This window comes from Astyanax mexicanus, chromosome 6 (assembly GCF_023375975.1).
Source record: "Astyanax mexicanus isolate ESR-SI-001 chromosome 6, AstMex3_surface, whole genome shotgun sequence".
NCBI lineage: Eukaryota > Metazoa > Chordata > Actinopteri > Characiformes > Acestrorhamphidae > Astyanax > Astyanax mexicanus.
The window spans coordinates 35,930,360-35,954,094 of NC_064413.1; the positions used below are offsets into that span (position 1 = coordinate 35,930,360).

The window sequence follows — 23,735 nt, forward strand, 5'->3', positions numbered from 1 at the left end:
CAGATATCATTGTTTTTCCAATAAAACAACGGCTCTAATTATGATTGCTTTGTGATGCCCTATGTCTCTCTGGCAGGTGATAATGCTGTAAACCCGAAATGAAGTTGACCGTTGAACAAATTCACTCATAAGAGATTTTGCTGACAGGACTCTTCTCTGCACGCTGCTGCTGACCTTCAGGGGAATGCTGTGAAGTTGGCAGGCTTGGGAGATAAATTTGTTCGTGCTGAAAATGATTTGTTTAGCAGTTTCATTCATTGCTCCTGACATTTCTATTAATATGATTAGTGGCGGTGTACCTGGGAACAGACTGATTAGACATTACCTTTTGCACATCAATGAATCAAAGGTAATTTCTGCGTTTCTAAGAAGAGCAGCAGGAAGGAAATGCTATTTCATTTCAGCCAACGAGACGTTAATTAGTTTGTCTCATTAGCATAGATATCCAGCTCTAGAATTGCACAGAGTTAAAGACAAAATTGGATCCACTTTGATTTGGTTGGAAATGAAGCTCAATAAAAAAATAGCCTGCTGTTACTGCGGAGTAGGAGGGAGAGCTGCAGTCGTTTGTGGGTGTTTGGGACAGTTCGGGCCAGTACATTCTCTTCCAGGGACAGAGCTGGTGGGCTATTGATTAAATAGTGTAGCTGTTGAGTCTACAATACTTACAATACTTTACATGATCCTCCCTGTTCTTTTTTCTATTCTTCTCTCCTGTTGCTTTACTCCTATAGCTTTGCTACACTATTTATATACAGTAGTTCTTGCCATTTTTACGTTAACAAAGGAGAGCATACTAAAAGCTTTATGCAGTTTCGATCTACTGACATTAAAAAAAGAGCCCAAGAGTTCAACTGTGTTACCCTTACCCTTTTTTCAAAAAAAATAAATTAATTATTTAATTGGTACAGAACTGAAAAAATTTACAAGCTTTAAGAAGACCTACAGTTTCAGGTTTAGATAAATAAAGCCTTCGGTCATTCTCCTCAGTAACTAGAGACTAAAGATTAAATCACCTGAGACTTTGGTTCCTTCAGAGTGTATAGTTAAGAATATCTGGTGAATATTAAGTAAGAGAAGGATTATAAAAGAGTGGAGAGGGATTATAATGGCTGAATGAGAATGAGGCAGTATGTGCTGTCTGAATGAGATTAGTGCGAGACCACTACTGGATTGTTTGCATTGATATTTGGGAACCGCAGTAAAGCATGTAAGGCTACTTCTTTTCACATCCATTTACAATCCAGCTGACTGTGAGATGAAAGTGACGCCTCGTTGGTAAATATCAACACGAAAAATCTTGACTTTTCATTTCTGACACGGAATAAATTTCACTCCAGTTCAGTTTTCTTCTAAAATAAGGCAGAAAAAAAACAACAGGGACTAATTATGCAAGCCTAAATTTGAGCAGGTGATAATTAATGGAGAGTGAGTCACTGTGGCACTAATTACTGTATATTTTCAGATTTTTTTATGTGTAGCTTTATGGATTGGTGTTTACGTGTCTTACAGGATGATTTTGAAATGAATGGCAAAATTTAACCTGCTGTGTTACCCTTTATTGCCAGTAAATATGGACAAAGAATAACTAGTGCTGTCAACATTAACGGACACGATTACTCTGGAATCTGGAAATTCATCTAAAAGGCTCTAGTCTCCGCCTGCCAAGGGCTAAGACACTCAATCCACCTCTTGCCATGTCTGACATTTTTGGAAAGTAGCAGTAGAGTCTGAGGGGTTTTGATGTGCATGATTAATCCAGTAAATGATGTAAATGATAAATCCAGTACACAATTTCTGTCTCTCCCAAAATACAGGAAAGTACAAGTGTCAACATTTTAATCATGATTTCAATTGTGATTAATCAGACTGTTACTATGATTAATACAATTATTTTTACATTAAGTATTTGATGCCAGTAATTAATGCAATTTAATGTTGTATATTTATATTTAAATATTACCCACTATTTAAAAATTAAGATAATGTTATAATTGATCACAGATAGTGTTAAGTATTTTTTTAATGGATTTACACCACTATAAATAATCTGTATTTATTTTTTACAAAGGGAGTGGGATATAGCTTTAGAACTCTTGCTTAAGGTCTTGTTGGTGTAACAAGGCATGTTGGTCTGTCTGGCTTGTCTATATCTTTCTTTAGGTTTATACTTTCAGGATATACCTTTCTCCAGATTTCAGCTTCAACCCGAATGTAACACTTCCTATTCAGCCAATCAGGAACTTCTAAAGGCAGTAATTAGTTGGATCAGGTGAGGAGGATTAGGGTTGGGTTCAGTGTTTGCAGAAGGGTCGCTGTCCAGGAGCAGAGTTGGAGGCCACTGAACTACAGTACACCAATCAATCTTCACGATCTAACTTCCTCTTCTGTTTAACATTTTGGAATATTTTTAAGTGCCAGAAATGTTATCATTAAGATAAAGCCATCAAGATTCATAATCATTTATACATCCAGGTAAGAACAACAACGTCTTTAATCAGTTATGCATAACCACTTAAAGTATAAGAGCATATCGGTGTATTAGCTGCTATTAGTTTTGAGTATCATAAATCTGTTATGGGTTCATGTACTGCTTGCTAGCTTATCTCCCACGACTAGTGATATTAGCTTATGTGTTATAGACTATAAAGTCAATTCTTTTCTTCATATTTTACGACTCTCAAGAAAAGATTTGTGGTCAGATCTGCTTGACCACATACAAAATATGACTGTATATGTTGAATAATAGAGAGACATTTTGGGTCTTGCCACCATGCAAATAAGTTACACGTTTAGAAATAAGAGCTTTTGGTTGTTTAGGCAATGCTATAGAAGATGGAATCGCATTTGGTTCTCATTTTTAAATTAGAGATATGATGTGAGTGTGAACAACTTTTATGTGTCAGTATTACAAACAAGGCTCTTCATGTTTTGTTTTATCAGCATTTGTTGCAATCAAGCACTTGGTCTCTCATTAAGTGCATTTACATGCACTTCTTCATATGATTTATTCATGATTATGTCAGAAAGTTACTTGTCAGTAATCCAGTCAATGCATTTACATGAACATAGGTAATCAGTTTATATGAGTCAGGTAATAATCAGATTTTGCATTGCAACCAGCTAAAACATTTACACAAGATAAGATACAACAAACATCCTGTAAAACCCAAAATTCCTGCTCCATCCTATTTTAACACATCTCATATGTGCTGTTTGTTTTTTTATAGTATCATGGTACATTTTTAGACATGCAGAGATGAGAATCTGAGGGTGTTTTTTATACCTGGAGTTTGTTTCTTTGATTCGGATTAGTTGATGAGTTTGTTTACTCTCCCTCTGTTTGGTTTGGTTTGGTTTCACACAGGCACAAACCTAAACACACCAAAATGTGCACTAATAAACCACACAAGCATGCTGTGTCCTCTGATTGGTCAGAGCTGTCTTGCGCAGGAGCAACAAGACTCTGAGTTCCAGCACGTATATCTGTGCAGTGTGAATCGGCTTTAACGTTGCATATACGGAATTCAGTGTGAAACTGATCGAGACCAGATCACATTCACATCACAAGCGAACTGCTCTGGAATTCATTTGAGACCAGACCGAGACCACCTGCCCAAGCAGGTTTCAGTCAGGTTGTTCTGATCTGCACCCGAGTGCGATTACTGTTTTCACACCTGCTGAATCGAACCGCATTAAGGGTGCAAACAAACCAGAATCTGTTAAAACCAAACCAAATAGTGCTGGTGTGAAAATGCCCTGAGAATACTCCAGTTAGGAGTATACATGGACTGAGAAATATTATTTATAAATATCCAGATAGATTCAGATAGACCCTACAGATAGATCCTTACCTTGTATAGTTATGTTTTTTTTTTTATAGCCTTATATATTTTCTATTCTTCTGTGTTTTGATTTGTCTGAGTATGTTTCTTATTGTATTGTGTTGTTGCTGCTGGATACCTACATTTTCTTCGGGATAAATAAAGTATCCATCCATCCATCCATCCATCCATCCATCCATCCATCCATCCATCCATCCATCCATCCATCCATCCATCCATCCATCCATCCATCCATCCATCCATCCATCCATCCATCCATCCATCCATCCATCCATCCATCCATCCATACATACATACATACATACATACCTACCTACCTACAGTAATCTGATTATGAACAGTAGTGTGCGATAAAGGATGGAAAATGGCCAAAAGGACACTGACCTGCCTAAAAAACTCCTCCAACAGAGAGGTGGTCCAGTGGTGGTGCAGATCCCATCTTTTGGCCGGATGGCTGATGTCCGCAGTGTGCAGCAACAGGGATAAGGCCTTCGGTTTGTCAATCCTACAAAGGACAGGCAGAATAAATGAGCTCCTCAGAGCATTCCACACAATATTTTGAAGTTTCTAAGTATTGACGTTTCTAACACACTCACGCTTCTGGTTGCTGCAGGAAGTTCTTCATGGCTTTAATCTGCTGGAAATGACAGGACATATCTGTAGCCAAAACCATCTCAACCACCAGTGTCCGCAGCTCTCTGGAGGCAGAAAGAGTGAAAGAGTGGCCTGTAGTCAATGTGTCACTGCTTACATAATTCATCACACATTGTATTCCTCCTACAAATGTATTATTTCATAGCAATAGCAGAATGTTGGCAGAAATTATTTAACTATTTAACTCAACAGAAATCGTGACTCAGTCTAGGTCATAATACCAGATTTCTCAAAGCATATTTATCTCAAAATGATATATATATTTTTTTTTTCTATATGTCTGACACACATCAAACTGTTAGGACAGACTGGTTGAGGCTCTGTACTGGCAAGAATCAGGCTATGCATTACATCACATCACGATACAAAGGTTATGATTCAATACTTTGCTATATATGTTGTAATAATGTAAGCAAGGTGATTGTTAGTGTGTATTGTTATTGAATCTTATTTGTATAAAGTTTAGTAAAAGTTAACCTTTTAGCCAATCAGAACAGTGAGGTCTAACGCAAAATTTAATCACTGTCTGAAACCAACCTTTACAAGAAAACTAATAATTCAAAATCTATACTTTTGTTTTTGTGAATTGATATACTATAGCAAAACATAAAATTGTGATACTTTAATTAATTGATATTTTCTTACACCCCTTTGTTGACGATGCCATTTTTTTATTAATACTATCATAAGCATGGAAATCAAATTGACTTTAAACCTGGCTAATCTGTTTATTTACAACAGCTGGACAGAGTAATATTTTACACTGTAAACTCAACATTATGTTTTTGTCATGTTTTTGCCTTTTTTTTTTCTTTTCCTGGCATATCACTGTGTTTATCATTGTTCTGTTTGTTTACTTTACCATGTTCTCTTTAACACATGGCTCTGTTTTGTTTCTGTCTCCACCCAGCCACACCTATTCAATAGTGTTCACGCCTGTATCTAATTTGCTACCCAGCCCTCTTGTTACTGTCCCCAGGTGTTCCTTGTCTGTTTCAGATTGTAAGAAGCCCCTTTGTTTTAGCGTTCTTTGTTTGCTGTTGTTTGTACTCCATGACAGTTCCTTGTTTTCGTCTTTGTCGTCGCCACCATCAGTTTGTGTAGTTACTCCTCAGCTCTGTCAGTTTGTCTAACTTGTTTTATGTTTCTTGTTTGTCTATCCTCTCTATAACCATGACAGTTTTAATATTGATGGCAAAAGTGGGGCTTTTTTGGAGATCAAATCAAATGCAAATGTTTTGGAAAAAGACTAGATCTTGTGAGATATTTGAATCACCGTCCACTACAGTGACCAGTGACATCTGCTGGCAATCAGGCACTTAACTTGAAATTCAAAATGTAGTTCAGACAGACATAGGTCTTTTTCCAGATCCTTCCATTTCACAAATGCTAATGGTTTGACAAATTATGAGCAATAAATAATAAAACAATGTAGCGGATGTGCATACTTTTAATAGATCAGATTGTTCAACTCTCATTTAGAAATATTTGGGGACAAAACATTCTGATCTCAGACCAGCAGTTTTCACTGTCTTCACAGATTTTAAATGTTTTGAAACTGTATAAAATAAGGAAACCGGATTTGGGACAGGATTCGAATTTGACATCTTTTAGATTTGACAAGTTTTAGACTAATTTGGTTCGAAACAATATTTTTCCCAAACATTCTGTCAACCATATATAACATTTTACTGCAAAAGATTTGATTTAAATTGCTACATAAGAATCAATCTGGACAGGCCAACTGTCCGAAAGAGTCTTCTCTCACCTCCAGTCATCCTTTGATAAGTTATAGAGGATGTTCATCTCATCATCGTCTTGCAGCAGCCGATAAGCAGCACTTACGTGGTGGTTCTCCTGCACTGCACGGTCATTATACAATATAGCTGCGTCTGACCTGGTGAAATATAAGGGATAATATAGGAGTTACAGAGTTTTGTTACAGAGTTTTGTTACAGAGTTCTGTACAGAGTTTTGTTAGGATTAGCAACTTATTTTAACCAAAAGCTTAATAGTAATTGTTACCTGGTTTGTATGTGGAAGTTGTTAGTGGTCCCAGTGTGTTCATAATCATGTACTGCTGCAGCAAATATCATAGCGAAGATTTCCAACTCTGTCAGCCAGTGCTGTGAGAAAAGAAGCACAGTAGTTCAGGCTGAGCGTGAAGCTAAAAAATACATCTGTAGAAGCAAATAAAGCCCCTAAAGTCATTAAAAAATGAACACGGAAGTTGGACTGAGTTTTGCTTTCTACTGCTTTCTGTTCGTAGCTTTTGTCTTTTTTTAACCCTTTAATTTCTGCTCAACTGATTGGCAGAGCATATTTCAGTGATTGTGTTATTAAAAAGATGCTGCAACTAATTCAACCTGATTGTGCCATCTCAAAACACAGATGTTTGTTTTTAAGGGATTTTTTTGTGGTAAACATATAATTTACAGTATATTATAGTGTCAGAGGTTTTGACGAACAGAATTATGTAACTTTGTAAAACTTAATTTTTCGACGTATATTTAAAAAAATGTGGAGTTGTTAAATCACTGATTGTTACAATTATTTCTCTAAAATGCTTAAATATATGGAGAAAAAATTTGCCCTGCATTTTTTTTTATTAGTGAGGAAGTTAAAGGGTTATTTTGCATTTTCTTTTATAGTTCAAAACTGATGAAAGGATATTGAACAGCACATTTTTAAATCAGCAATAAGCTGTTACTACCATTGCATCCATTACTACTCTTTCATTATAGCTGCAGAACATTTTATATAAATGTATAGAAATTATTTAATAGTAAGTAATTTAATTTAAAACAAAATGTCATACATCAAATATTAGAAATTTTTGAATTTCGATTATTTAATTTATTTTTATTTTTTAATTTTGTTTAATTGTTTAATTTGGGCAATTATTTTTACATTAAAAGCTGAAATGTGCTTAATGTAGACTTATATTTCTCTTTTCATGAAGGCACTTAAAATAAATTACAATAGTATGGTTGATATACTCATTATATATTCATTACAGGGGCTTAATTGTTAATTTGCATACAATCAGCATGTATAAAACACTGTACGTAAATGTGTTTTTGACATATGAACTCCTGAACCAGTGACACATACTCAGCGCATCGCTATCATTCATGAGGATGCCCACATGATGGCAACACACATCAGTGAGGGGGTTAATGAGGATGACTCAAGCAGTGTCAGGCCTGATTTGAGTGGAGTCAGGAGGAGATTAACTCCAAATCGATAGGCGTCTGAGCAGTGAGATGAGGTAGGAGTGAAGTGCTCACACTGGACCCTCCACATCCCATATATTCAACTGTGTCTGTGCTGTCAGCCCTAATGAAAAACCGCAGGAGCTTCACCTTCACACAAACACGCGCACTGTACACTCTTAAATGTAAATTACAAGGACAGAAAAAAGGCTATTTGGAGGGATGCCACAAAAGAACCACTTCGGCTTCCCTGGAGGAGCTTTTAAATAAATGGATCTTTCAATAACCATTTGTGTAAATGGGATGTGTGAGTGGAGAAGAATCTTTTAGAGATTTAAAGGCATCAACATAAGGTATGTGGGTAAAAGTAAACAAGCTTTAAGAGAATACATGATGATATTTACTTACATATACAAATACTACATGATGTTTATCTATGTGTGGGAGAATAATACAATACTTTTTAATATAGCAAAACTTTCTATTTCTAAAATTCTAGTTATCCAATAAATTTAAGTAATAATAATCAGTATATCAGAAAATGTAAATATTATATAAGACCAACTGGTACTTTTAGCAGTGTGGGCAGTGTGCCAAGTCCTGCTGGAAAATAAAATCCACATTTCCATAAAAGTCAGCAGAGGGAAACATGAAGTGCTGTGAGATTTTCCAGAAAAACACTACTGACTTTAGACTAGATATAAAACAGTGGATCAACACCAGCAGATGACATACCTCTCCAAACCATCACTGACCATCATGGTCGGTATGGAAGTATTGAAATTGAAAAGGGGAGGTGCTTTAGGCATGTTTTTCCTCCTAAAACACTGAGTTATTTTGTAACAATAGTTATTCCAGTTCTTGCATACATATTTGACATGTTTGAAAGGCCTTATTTCATTGTCTTTACATATATATCTATTTTGTGGTGGTCCCTCTAGTGTGAATTAATGCTTTAATTTAATGTTTTAGTTTGGTGGGCGGGGAGGAAAGACAGGATTTCGGCTCTCTTAGTCATGAATATTTATAACCAGCAAATGTCTCGCCTCTGATTGGCTAATTGTGATGCTCCCTCCATGGCTTTGCAGTGGGTGGTCCCAACTGAGGTGGGCCCGTGTCCAAGAATTCTAATTCACCTCTGTCTGGGGGCTTTTCCCGATTTTCTTGTTTTTCTGTATATTTCTTTTATTGGCTAATGCAGGCAATGGGGGGTATAAGAACATTTATACATGCAGCATTTATATACAACAAAGAGTGACATTGTATTTTAAAAAGAGTAAGTTTTAAATGGTTTCTAGCAAGGTTTTAAGATATTTTTTCTATTTTATCTGAAAGTATCTCATGCCACTGGATTTTTGATTTACTTGATTTAAGCATAATTTCTTGACAAAAGCTGAATTATCTATTTTTTTATGAATTAAATCAAATTAATTTGACAAAAAATAACTTCTGCTGCCCTCTGAGCACCTATATTCAGCGTCCGTCTTTCTCCCGGGTGGTCAGTGCATTACAGAGGTGTGAACAAAACCCTTCAGCCTGCAATTCTACAGGTGACAGTAGTCTGTCACAGCCCTCAGCTGTACTCACCACCATGCCGCTCTTCAGCAGAAGGTAGTGTACGGTCTGAGTGACGTCCGCTGCGTGAATAAGGTTATGGTAGGGGTTTTTGTGTTTGGAGTATCCCACTTCCAGAGCCTCCACAAAGGATACCAGTGCAGAGATGGGGATCTGTGGAGATTCAAGCAGCACAGAAATCAGAAATTATGTCAGTAAATCACTCAGCAGTTCTGTGTGTCAAGGAAAACTGTGATAAGAATTACTGCCAAAATTTACAGGCAAGCCTGAGGCTTGGACTGAATTTATCACTGCTGTCCTCTCAAAAACTGATATCTCCAAACTGGGCAATTTTAAAGAACAAGGAAAAGCATGTTTATCTTATTAATCTAAAATAATAAATTTAAAATCACTGCTGTTATTCACAAACCTTTCATTACCATTTTCACACTATAACATCATTTGAATCTGAAAGTTGTTTCTTATATCCAAAAAATATTATGATTATGAAAAGTGCGCCAATAAGGCCTTTCATCATAATTACATTATCAATGTACTTATTGTACAATATATAGACATAACCTTGATTAATAGCCCATTAATGTGAATGCGCTGGTTAACACTGTTTAAAAACACTGTTTTTATGATATTAATACATTTCCAATGCCATTGTTTTAATTAACAATTAACATTTTACTGCTCTTTAAAAACTAGTAATTGCATTACTATGTTGTTGTATTACCATTATATCTGTGGTATAAAATGATATTAAAATGACAATAATATTGTTTATTATATCATCCCAAAAAAAGTGACAGGCTTAGGACCAATAGAAATGTACCAAATTTATTTGAAATAAAAAGAGAATTGACAGCCTTATTGTGTGACAACAACATGTTAATAGAGCACAGATATGTCCATCATATTTTTATATAGCAATATTTAGTTCCTCATACATTATACAGTTTAATGTGACAGACAAGCTAATGTTGTTTAAATGATATTTAATCACCCATAACTATCAGATTTTGATATTACAGTACATTTGAAATACAGTAAAAAGAGGTAAAGTTACCTTGAAGCGATTAATTAAGTCATATCTGGTGAGAAGTTCATAAAATATGAATTTCAGTGCATGATCTCCACTTGCTTCATTCAGCGCGAACACATCGAATGACCACGTATCCACATGCTGAAATAAGAAGAGCATAATTAGAGTCTTATTAGAAGGTGCAAATTAAATCACTTAAACATTTTAGATGCTCTAGTCTACAGTATATGTAACGTAAATAAATGTTTTTATATATAAAGGGCAACCAGTTAATTTAGTGAATAATATAATATAATTTAATATATTATTGCTGCTGCTTTGAAACCAGTGATGTCCCACTGCTTGCTTCCTTAATATTTTTGAACATTAAATTCAATTTGAATTTATTTTGTTTTGTTATATCACATGGGATCAGATGGGTGAGTGTTATTTTTATTGGGTGAACATTTCAAAGAGAAATGCACCAATAAAAGTGCTCCAAAATGGTTTGGAATAAAACTGTGAAATAGAAATGCACATAAAAGTTAAGAACGGCTACAATTTCACATAAAGGATTCAGAGATTTTGCTACAGCAGCGACTAAATATGTATATATGTATATATATATATATATATATATATATATATATATATATATATATATATATATATATATATATTAAGGTGAAATGTGTATCTTTACACACAGTCAAGATGAGAAGTAGGATGGGGAGAAAGAGAAAGAGAGAGAGAGGAAGCAGAATAGCCCTGACTGAATGCATTCAATGACAGCCCTGTAGGAGCTGCTGGACTCCAGTAATAATGTAGTAGAGCAGAGCTACACCACCCATGCCTGTGGCTAATTTATTGAACTATTTCTCTCTCTCTTTTTCTCTTTTTTTTTCCCTGGCTCTGAAATAAAGTTCTGTATACTTCTGACAGGGCTGGCCCAGTGAACATCTGAAATATGGAGCATTAAAGATTTAAATTTTAAAATTGGAAGTTTTCTCCTGCGCTCGGTCTCTGTCAGTGAGGAGGTCTGTAGGGCCCCTGGGGTCTCTGAAAATGGGGGCCAGACTTACGGCAGCACCACAGCCCTCTTGCTGATGCCCAGAGAATTAGATCCACTACTCAGAGCCCAGAGCAAGCAGTGGGACATCACTGGCTAAAACAGTCATATCCAATCGGATTGCCTCACTCTTGCAAAGCTGGTAATGTGGTTTCAGTTGCCAAGATCAGCGCTGTGGCTCAGAGCACTGGAACTTTAAATAAATGACCCTGGCAGATGCAGATAATGCTGTATTGATCTAAATATGATGTCAGAATGTGCTACAGGGCTCTTTCCACGGAAGCTAGCGTAGCGGGTGGGCATAGTCATTAAGCTCTAGCTGTAAACGAGAGCTATGTAGAATAGATACTGGATAGTGTAAGTTATAATGTCAATTTGATTTATTTATGATATACATGGACATTTCTTTGCATGATTCATATAACCCAAGTATTGAAGGGAAAGGTCAATTCTGCGCAAACTGGTCGATCAAACAGGTTCGTTTTCAGGGCACAAAAGCTACAGTATATACCCATCAAGCATAACTTTATGACTATTCTACAGCCTGTATCATTATTATCCTCCTTTTACCTTTTTCTTCAATGGTCAGGAACCCAAAAAACACTATTATTTGTGATGTGGGTCATTCTGAGCACTGCAGTGACACTAGCACATTGGGGGGTTTGATTGTGTGTATTGTGCTGAAATGAGCGGGTCAGACACAACAGTGCTGCTGGAGTTTTAAACACCTGTTGGAGTAAGAATAGTCTATCAAAAGTGTCCTGTAAGCAACGTCCTTTAAGCAATGTCCTGTGATCACTGATGAAGAACTAGAGGATGACCACTTACTACTCAGTCCTTAACTTGAAGATGATACCTAAGTATAATAATCAGGTATTGTTTCTAATACTGAAACCAGGGTTCAATGTTAGGGCTCATGAAACTCTTGTGAAACCTACAGTAATTGCAACTACACATAAAGTGATCTAGCGGTTATATGGGAAGAGGATCTAGAGCTCATGCACTGTGCTGGTTATAAAGGTGAACACAGGCCAATTCCTGCTCTCTGACACCCCGTCAGTCAGCCTGCGGCCCAAACTCACTAGTACCTTTAGCACCGTTATCACGCTGGGTGGATAGCTTAATCCGACCATGTTGGACGTCCGGCGGTACATCCTGTCAGAGAAAGATAACACACTCCAGTCAGAATGGCTGTGCGCACGTAGAGAGAGATGGGAGTAGAGAAAAAGCTGAAAAATCTACTATTTTGGTCGAGGCTACTGAAGAAATTACCATTTAAAAAGCTAGCAGCACACAGGGCTGCTACCGGCATGGAAATCATCACACCAGGGCGTTATTGGTTTTTCTACATCAAGCCTCCATCAATGGGTCTAAAAGTTCAATAAATCACACTTTGCAATGCAGTAGTTTCTATATAAAAAACACTTTAAAGTAGGTTTCCTTCTGCTGCTTTTGTGATGTGCTTTGATGTGGCTGCACTGTGCATTCTCAATGCCTGCAAGGCTGCTAATCACATAAACTGCGCAAAGAACCAAATACTACCTGTGGTAAACTTGTGAGATGTTGGGTTTAAAAAGGAAGAGGCATAAACAAACTCAGAACAAATCGTGACATTAATAATTTAAGTTATTTTACAAAAAATGAAACGTTTTCAACATGGCTGTGAATGATCCACACTGTGAATGCTGAAAGAAACCGTTTTAAGCTGAGCCTTTTAATGTACCTAGACTTTGACATGACAGCTAAAATAATTTCAACAATATCTGCAAATAATTATTTCAACAATATCTGCAAATAAATGATTTAAATAGAAATTTATTTAGTGAACTTTGACAGAAAAGCTGTCAATGGTTCATAGAAGTGTCAATTTTGAATAGTAAAACCAGAAAAATTCATAATGTTGGATGGTCTCTTAATTTTCGGATCTTCATTTCTTAAACCATTTTATTTACTTATTTAAGTTGTTTTTGCAATAATATACATTAGAATATTACTCAAATAGGGCTATTCAGTGTAATATCAGCTCTACCTCTTCACAACTTTTATAACTGAGGCTCTCAAACACATTAATAGAACAATAAATTCATGTAATTAACTCTTGACAGGCTCAGAACAGCTGTTACATAAAAACCATTCAGGCGACTCTACCTCATAAAGCCGAGTGAGAAAACGTCAAGATGTGCAAAGAGGTGCTTACTTTGAAGAGTCTGGTTTGTTTAGCATGTTTTTGTTTACTAACTCATTCTTTTTCTTCATAGATTGGATGACTTTACTATTAATCTACAAAGCAAAAATTAAGATGTGTCCAAAATGTATACAGACTGGTGCTGTATCATTTTGACTTCAAAAGAAATTAAAAAATTAAAATATAGTGGACCAATTGTTTCATGTTTTTTTTTTCATATTAAAGATGTATGTTGTATTCTCATTCTCAGAAAGAGAACAGTTTAAATAAATCACTAGAAGCCCAATTTTGACATGATAAACACCCAATTTCACCTGTATAAGAAAGAGAGGAAGAGGAAAAGGGGCAGTTGCTGCGTTTAACAGTTTAAAAAAAAAGAAAACTCTGGCTGCAGATGGAAGGGTGCTCCTGTGAATACCAATCGGTAAATAAATAACGGAAGGAAGGCTTCTTAAATAATCCAGCATTGCCACTAGACACCTATTCTTTATTCTCTCTAAATGGGTCTACACAAAAACCACAGCAAACATCCTCCAATCCTGAAGGTATATTTATTTATCACACACCTCTCCACAAATATCCCAGCCTGCACAGCGTGAACTATGCTGCGGAAACGTGGCTTCTCCTCCGACCGTCTCAGCATCAGCCCCATCTGCCGCGTGAAGGTGGAGGCCAGCCAGTCCCGCACCTCCGAGGGCACCGAGTCTGACTGGATGTCACTGAGCTCATCCTCCGTGTCCACCAGTCGCCTGCGGGAAGACACACACACACACACACGCACGCATGCACACATATAGACACAGAGGAGAGGGGGTGATCAGTGTCCGCAGGGAGTGACCAAACAACTCACGTCACTCTAAATCACATCCGAGGCAGTTCAAGACAAGATGGCTCCAAGCACAGGAGATCACACAAGTGGCACAGACGCATCGAGAAAACAACAAGAGATGTGTGGTCAGATTAGGACACTGAACACATGCAGTCATTCGCTTGTCTCTCCTCAATCTCATAACACTGAGGCTTACAGCGCGGCTGGCCAGTGGGTTTGTTTAGAGAGCTCAATAACATTTACGATTGCCCCTATGCGTCTGGCACAAGGCCAAATCTGAGTACACTCACACAGTACAGCAGACCGAGACACTGGGCTGATAACTAACTCTTCAGTTGACGCATTCGTTCCAGATGAAAACCTTTTGAGATCATTCAGTTTAAGCCATTATTGTAGCAGCATATTGACGTTACCGTGTCTCCTCGATGTACACTGACTCCAGTACAGAAGCTGCATACTCCAGGTTCTTCTTCAGGTCCACCACAGAGGCCTCGCCACGTTCCAGCTGTTTCACGAGACATCGTAACCTGAGATCAAACACAAGAACGGCACATCAGTGGAAGGGGTAAAACAGGCATAGTTTACACCACCAGTCAAATGTTTTAGCCTGCTTTTTTTTTGTCATATAAAGCTCAACACTGTCAGTCCAGATCTTTTCCTGTACCAGACCTCTTCATTAGACATTAATAGGCTTAATTTGTAATTTCTCCAAAGGAAAGGCCTGCACTTTTAAGACTTACAAAGGTCTATTTGTCTTACTTTATTAAGAATCTTTTTCTAGACATTATAATAGCAATTGGAATGGGTAACGGTGTTTTAAAACTGTGGTAGAAAGTGTACGAACAGCAGTGCTTTCACACAGACATAAGCTTGTAAACTGTAAATATATTGCATAAATTTTGCAAACTTAATGTACTGTTTATCCAATCACTTGTTGCTAAAATGCCCAGTATTTAGCTCATTTCTCTCTCAAAATCCCTGGAAGTTGTCAACCAATGACCTTTACCCTAAAATGCCTTTTTTGTTTTTACACAGACTTACTGTATTTTGAAGTATTTCATATTTTTTTTCTCAATAGCCCTGGCAGTTGTTCACCAATAACATGTTTCATAAACAGCCCTTTTATTTTTACTGTTTATATTATTTTCCCTTTTTTTTTAAACAATTTACTTTAAATTAATAAAAAGCTCTGGAAGGTGTTACCCAATTTTTGTTGTTTTTTGTTTGCTTGTTTGTTTTTACTTTTTTAATAGCCTTGTCAGCTATTATTATTTTTTATGTTATTAATTTATATTATCATTATATTTTAGTTATTAGTTATTTTATATTTTTAAGTTTTTTCCTGCTCTCTCTCTTTGTTATATATATATATATATATATATATATATATATATATATATATATATATATATATATATACAGCAATTTTCAAAGCTTAGTTGTTTTATTAAAAAAGTTTTTTTATTTATTTATTTATTTATTTATTTATTTATTTTTTAACCTTTTTTAGGTTTCTTTTCTGAAAAGCCCTGACAAAAAAATACATATATTTTTCATAAAAATGCCCTGCCAATTGACAACTACTGGCTTGTAAATGTGTACAGTTTTACCTTTTGTACTTAAAAGCCCTACCAGTTGTTAACCAGGGACCAGTTCATTATTCGTTCATTTTACATTATTTTTCAGTTTCCTGCTTACCTCACTGGACTTTGACTTGAATGTCAATGAAATCTGGAAATAAACTGTGGCTGATCTTAAATCGTTGACTGTATTGTAGTCATACGTAGAGGTGATATAAAACCTGACATTAAGGCCATTTCCATTTTGAAACAAAATGTCAGTAGGGGAAACAAAAGGTCAAGGAGAACGTTAATGCTCCTCGTGCACAATTTCCTGGTCAGTGGAGACCAGCCTGAGCTCTGGCTTGTTGCCGCTGGTCTTGTGTAGAGTAAAAATAGCCCTAAAGCATTGTACCTCCAGGCCTCCTGTAAATGTTTACGAGCCATGAATTAATGTCATGTTCTTCCATATGTGCATGAATGTAAACACCACTGGATATAGCCTAGCCTACAAACAATCTCTCCTTACTCACAAAAACCAATGACATCAGAAAGCTCTCAGCATCTCAGAGTGGTTTAATCGTTCTGATGAGAATGTGTACAATAGCCTTGTTAAGTTGCCAGACAACAGTGATGGGTGCAAACAGAACAACACAGCGTATTTATTATTATTATTATTATTATTATTATTATTATTATTATTATTATTATTATTATTATTAAATATCATGTCTATCCCAGAGACGTCTCCACCACTTCTTGTTTGTTTCAGTACGTCAGATAAACATCACCGAGCAACCGTACATGAGTGTATCTGGACGAGCGGTTGGTCTCTGCAGTTGGAAGGAGTGCGTGTTATGCTTTAGCGCTGTGTTTGAGACGGCTGTGCTCTTGTTTATGAGCTGCATTCAGCCACCCGGAGCTAACGTCTTTGCTGACGTGAAGGCTTGGATCATGGTAGCGTTGAAGGCCCCTCAGAAGAGAAGGGGGCTTACGTGTTGACCTGTGTGATGAGCAACGTGTGCATGCGCGTGCGTGTGTGTGAGCGTATGTGAGCGTATGTGTGTGAGAGCATTTGTGAGTGTGTGAGGCACACATGGGAGACAGGTTTGACCCAATTCCCGCCGCAGCTGCTCAGGCCATGCGAGGTCCAGCAGTGCGTAGTGGGACGAGCTGGAGAGAGAAGGCATGAGCTGGGCTGTGTAGACTAAAGGATTTTAACCCTTTCCTAGTTTTATAGTAAGAAAGGAACGGATCACGCATGCTGTAGTTTCAAAAATAAAAAGATACACACATTCTTAAAAATCATTTATTCATAGATTAACTTAAAAAATGGTTTCCAGTTTCCAGTACATGATTAAACCTAGTCTTGGACTATGCAGTATTTTTTGATTGAAGATTTTTCTTTGGTTGAAAAAAATATAGTTTGTCTTGTAAGGCTTGCAACCTTGTGTAAAGTCTATGGAAAATGTAAGTCACATTGTAAATCTGGTCCATTCAGCTAAAATACAACATTGCCATTCTATAAAACATAAATCAAATTACAAAATATAAAAAAATGTTACAATGAATCAGCTATTTAATGTAATTGCTGTTTGTGCATTTATACTGTTTTTTAATGCTGCTGTTCAGTATATTCTATACCCACGATATACCTACTTGTCTACTACACACCAGCCTCCTTTAACTGGTAAATACAATTTCATCACCAAAAGTGCCAAATAGACAGTGATAATACTGTTATCCTATATATATATATCCTATATATAGGATAACAGTATTATCACTGTCTATTTGGCTATTTTCCCTTAGTATTATTATTAGTTTTCTGGCAGATGTTGCAACGTACCTCTTCCACACCTACAAAGATAGCAAGATCACACTGTTCTAACTCCAGACTGTTTGGTCCAACTGTATGATGCAGGCTTGGTTAGAGCCTTTTGGTCAGATATACTGTTTTCCAACCAATAATATTTTTTTTCTCATAGGAATGAATGCATTGAAATATGTTAGCCTTCAAATGGGCAAACAATAATGCAAGTACACTTATAACACTCAACCATTAACATGGGGTACCACTAAAAGAATAGGGAGGAGTTTTGTCCTATATTATACTGTATTTCTTCGATTAAATAACAAATCAGTGTTTTATCTTAATCAACATTTAGCATGATCAATATGTTATCCAGTTTTATTTTATGAGTGACTTCATATATAACCATTGGTAAAAGGTGTTGTGTTTTACTTTGTCCAAGATAGGCTTAAAGGCCTCTTCAATGAAAATTGTACATTTAACCAGTATTTTGTGGATTTAATTGGTTATTTGTGAGTTTCACAAAGACTGACTTTTGCATATTAATAAGATGAAAACATATGGCACCTGTTTTAAGATTAGAACATTCTAATCAAACAAGTTGAGACCAGTCATCATCTTAGGTCAGGTCGAGCTTAAATGTACACCACTCACTTGTGATTTAGTACAACAGTGGGTGATGAGGTCTGTTAGACTTGGCCAGAACAAACTGAAGTTTAGACTGGGGGAGACTAAGATATGTTGGCTGAGACCAAATAAATACATGTCAATTTTGCATGTCAGAACTCTGAAATTAAATGTCCTTTATTGTTTATTATTCATTGTATTCTAAAAACCCTGTTTTGTCTGAAAGATTAATTGAATAAACTGTTAAAGCTCCAACACACCAGATATAACATAAATCAGGATCTCGTTTGACTAAATCTTTTAGTCTCCAAAACCATTTGGAAACATCTGATCATTCCCCTAAGATACTGTACTATAGCATCACTCTGGCCTACCATAGCAACTGTGCCTAGCAACCACCTACCTGTTAAGTTCCAGAGCTGAGGTAGACCAGCTCGTTTTTAAGAAAAAAAAAAAAAACAACGGAAGGAAGAAACGTTAAAAAGCCAGCATGGGAACCTCATTTCCTTTTGGGGATTTCTGGCACAATGTAAGCCGCAGTCAAAAGCCATGGTTTGCTCAGCAAACAGTGTTCCAATATCTAGCAGAGTCTGGTGGTGATGTGCTGCTTTCCAGTATCAACAACACCATATTCTCCCCAAGTCCTCGGCATATATTACAGTTTTGCCAGCTTTGATTAGAGCTAGTGAGGTCTTTGGCTGATGGGCTGGGTTTATGCAAAATGAAATGTACAATTATCATAAAAAAAACACTTTCTTGCACCAAAATGCTGTTCAAAACAATTGATGATTTAAACTTCTATGGACAATATATATTGAGCAACACCGGAAGAAAGTGTGCAATACATTTGCAGTGCAACATGTAAGTCTCGACATAGAGTTGGAGGTTATGTTGTTGATTATCAAATGGCATCACACACAGTTTCAATTGAGGATAGATCATGTGACTATGCCATGTGACTGGACATGACATAAGTGTCTTCAAGGCATAGTGTAAAGTGTTTTTTTTGTTTTGTGTATCTTGAAGGCAGGACAATGCTCATCCACATACTGCTGTTATGTCTGAAGCTTGCCTTGAATATGATATCTGAAATGTGTTACACAGGTATTACTACTTCAGTATTTATAGCTCAATGAATACTGCCTGTATCAGCGAAAATGTTTTAATCATGTGTTGTTCCTGGTGACCTTTACCTTCCTTTCCAATAGCATTTTGCAGTAGGACACTGTTTGTTTTTAAGATGAGTGGAGTGGAGGGTGCAAGGGATTCATACATGACATTTTCAGATTTATCATAATATATGCATTGACTGGACAGAATCGCTAAGAAAGTGTGCTAAGAATTCAGGATTAAGGTAGACTTGTACGCAGGCCATCCATGCATAAGCAATTAATTACTCTACCTCTTTAGTCTACCTCAGCTGCTGTGAGTTAGCATGTGAATGGAGATCTCGTGCTCAGCTAAAAACAGGAGGTCAGAAGCGCTGTGTCGAGGGGTTGAGGACGCAGCATTTTTGAACAATGTTATCAAAATCGGCGAGGCGGCGAAGAAACACCTTCCCCCTGCCGCCCCGGAGGAATTCCCTCTCCCAGACAAACACACAATCAATTCCGCAAGTCAATGTCATCCCATTAGAGGATTAGTAGTTCCCAGAATCCGGCCAGAGCAGGAATGATAAGAGAGAAAGTCTTTAGCTGCGTGCGGACTCTGCTACGACTACACAATGTATGACCTTTCTGCTGAAGAGAGAGACGGAGAGAGAAAGGCTGTGTTAGATAGTTATGATTAGACTTCAGCTGCTCTCTCGGAGTTGTGAGGGAATGATTAGATAGTCACCGGTGAGAAGGTTTTGTTCGGCACACAGAACTCTTATCATTTTAGACAGAGGCCGGCGCTCGCAAAAGCCTGAAGAAAGAAGGCGGTGAGCATTGACACAGACTGTTGATTGAAAACGCTGAGGAACGCAACTGAAGTGTGTATGCGTTTAAGTGTGTGTGTGTGTGTGAGAGAGAGAAAGAGCGAGAAGGAGCGAGAGATGTCTTTTCTCGGTATTGATCTACATGGAGCACTCAAAGCTTTTCACAGAAAGTGTAGGAGTTCTTGTCTTTGATGAAGCACCTGATTGCTTTTCATTCGTATTGACCACACAATACGAGACAAGTGCAGTCTCACTGCATTGTGCTGTACAACGTAAAGAAGCATTACTCCACAACACCGATATAACCCACATAAATTGCACTGGGTTATTGGGTGCAGTTTGCCCCCAGTCCACTAGAGGGTGCTGTGCCGCATGTAAAGGAGTGCATCGCCACTTAGAAGAAGACTTCATGAGCACATTTTCTCTCCAGTAGTAGATAGAGCTTTCAGGAGTAATAGAAAGATAAAGATTTAACAACATCTTGACATTTAACCATTCCTTTTCGATTCAATCCTTTGTTTTACTCATTCAAGAAGAAGTTTTCATTTGAATTACCACTCTAGACCGTTTAATCATTGAATCTCCGGTAAGTGTCTGTTTTACAATGCAAGCCAGTGTATTAGACATTGGTTAGCTTCTTTTTACTCTTGAGGTAAAACAAACTTGATGGTCTAATTTTGTACTTTATGTTATGTGTGTTGTATGTAGAGCTAAAATAAAAAACCAGTTGGAGATATATTGAGACCTGTTATTGTTTAAAACCGCCGTGTTAGTTTAGAGCGGCGCCTTTTTTTTTCTGATCACGTGCACCCTGCGTGGGCACGCATATATAGGGCCAACGTTTTCAGGCCTAAAGCCATTGTAATGACGTTTTGAATGTAATATGATGTGGTTTACACATAGTAAGTTGCTAATGGCTTACTGTTGATATGGTAATTGTTTAACTGTGAATGTACATGTCTTATGTGTGTTGACTAGAGTTACAAATGACACACTGTCATTCAACTGAACTGGTACTGTATTGTACAGTTGTTTAAGCACTTGATTTACATTAGATTCTATATTTATAGAAATTATATTTGAGTCTAAGTGTTAATGCTTAAGGTGTGAAGTGAAACAATCCTGCATGGCACTAATGAGGTATCTTACACTGCCACTTGCAGATTGGTTTTTTTGTTGTGCATCTTCTGCCACAATTAAGAGACAGAGAGAGAGAGAGAGAGATACGGCGAGCCTGTGACCTTCCTAAGGACTGTGACCAGCGTGTGTTCGTGTCAACCTGCAAGCCTGTGACTTGGACGCATCCTGTTTGCATTCCCTTGGATTACAGATAAGAATTAAGATACACATCACTCACATACTACCCGGGTAGTGATTCAAAAAGGCCTTGTTTTCATTTTTTGTTCATTGATCTATTCAAAGTACGTACAAAGACTTTTTTTTCCAATCTTTTCTACTTTTTTCCCTTCGTGTGGAATTAAAGAGCATTTATTGAACTTTGAACCGAAACTTTGAGTTTGAACATTGAGGTTGGATATTGAACTTTGGGGTTGAACTTTATTGCACCTTGTTGTACATTGGGTAACTGACTGACTATACATTTTACTGACTGACTAAGGGTTTTACATTTTCTATTGTGGTTACTGATATCTTTTCCCTGTGTGCTACAATAAATGTTACTCCTTTTTTTTCTTCATCTAAATTCTGGTCATTGCCAATTCTCTCCCTGTAGCCGAACCTAGCTCTGATGACTCTAGTAATATAGTAGTCCCATATATTATGTTAAGATAGAAGCGTTACACCAGCATCTCTCAAGTGTTTCAATTTTACACACATACATTAAGGCTTGGTAAATAATAAAGAACTCACTGTTTTTTTTTCTGCAGCTGAAAACAATAGCTAGACAGCATAATAAATCGTAGAAGTGGAGTCCCATCATATAAACTCATAACCGTCTAAAGGACGTGTCTCCAGGCGTGTTCTAGCACAGTCAGTGGCCTGTCATCACTCGCTGTGAATGGCTCGGTTGCAAATGGCTTTTGACAAAGATTGGAAGCTATTAAAGAAAACAGTCTGTCTGTAAGCACTGGAGAGTTGGAGAGCTATACCTCAGATCCAGCTGTCATGGATTACAGGGCAAATGTATGTAGGGCAAGGCATTTTTATAAAAAAAACAAATGCAATAGTGTACATAAGTTCTGCATAAATCAAATACAGTGGTCTGAGTTTAGGCACCCCTCATAATTTTCATGATTTTTTTTTTTTTAAATCATTGGTTGTTTGAATCACCAATTTCAGTTAAATATATCACAAAGCAGAAGAACACAGTGATATTTGAGGGAGGAGGTTATGAAGGAGTTAAATATCTCAAACAACTCTGTTAATGACCATTCTGATATCTAATATATAACATATTTATAAATCTGAAGTAAAAAATGTAATATACAATACATAAGTATTTACTTATTTACCAACACGAATAACCCTAATATTCTATAATCATCTACTTTCATTTCAACATTGCACAATTTTCTGTGATTAATTACGATTATTTTTTTTTTACTTCTTAACACTAAAACTTAAAAAAATGATAATTAAATATAAATTAAGAACTATTGTAAGTTATTTATATAACCGACACATTGTCCTTTGTGAATTATGTTAAATAAAAAAAAGCAACAACATCAATGCAAAATCTGAGAAATTAAGTAATCATCTTAAGGAGATAAAAGAGTGGATTAAACAGGCAGAGAAAGAAAAACAGCAAACTTTGTGTGAGAGTGAGTGTGAGAGAGAAAGAGAGAGAGGGAAAAATAATTCAATATAAATTCAATTCAATATTAATAAAAAAAATCTCCCTTCTGAACACCTGAGCAGCAGCAGTGTTGTGTTTACATCACCAAATACTGATAGAAACTCTAAAAATGCTCATACATCACCAGGCTTTTACACTAGGTTATCTGCAATGCTAACAGCTGGGTTCAGAAGGATTAGACCAGGTTAACCACCAGACTTGGTAAAATCTGTGAAAACTGTCAGGTTGCTTGGGTCAAAATGGAGAAAATTATTAATGCTATAAAAAATGTTTACCACATTTATGTTTCCACATTAATCGCATGCTTTAAAGTGGTAACAATGACATCGCTAGTACTGTAAATACAAATAAAGAACAAATCACTTACTTTCACTTTGATATTGATTTATAGGTTTAATATTTGCAAATTCCCACATATTAATCAATGATCAGGCAACAATAAATATTAATCACAATAATAAATACTGCAATATGATCATATATATCGTGACTTTCATATATTATTTCCATATCACACACCCTCATGGAGGAGAGAGTTCAAGCACTGTTTACGGGTGACGTATGTGTGGATGTGTGTGTTGGAAATACAGTGTGTTTGGTGAAGCTGTAATGGATCCACTCA

General features: G+C 36.7%; 1 protein-coding gene across 5 annotated transcripts in view; it reads right to left on the minus strand.

The window, feature by feature from the left end:
- The window catches only part of pde1ca (phosphodiesterase 1C, calmodulin-dependent a), a 137,445-nt gene that overhangs the window by 15,924 nt on the left and 97,786 nt on the right, over positions 1 to 23,735 (minus strand). For all 5 annotated transcript variants that reach the window (XM_022673623.2, XM_049480127.1, XM_049480128.1 and 2 more), the window contains 9 exons: positions 14,795 to 14,908; positions 14,119 to 14,301; positions 12,456 to 12,522; positions 10,344 to 10,460; positions 9,302 to 9,442; positions 6,525 to 6,625; positions 6,268 to 6,396; positions 4,442 to 4,543; positions 4,230 to 4,350 (listed from right to left, as the gene is read on the minus strand). In XM_022673623.2, coding sequence (XP_022529344.2) covers positions 4,230 to 4,350; positions 4,442 to 4,543; positions 6,268 to 6,396; positions 6,525 to 6,625; positions 9,302 to 9,442; positions 10,344 to 10,460; positions 12,456 to 12,522; positions 14,119 to 14,301; positions 14,795 to 14,908 — 1,075 coding nt within the window. The remainder of the gene's footprint in view (positions 1 to 4,229; positions 4,351 to 4,441; positions 4,544 to 6,267; positions 6,397 to 6,524; positions 6,626 to 9,301; positions 9,443 to 10,343; positions 10,461 to 12,455; positions 12,523 to 14,118; positions 14,302 to 14,794; positions 14,909 to 23,735) is intronic.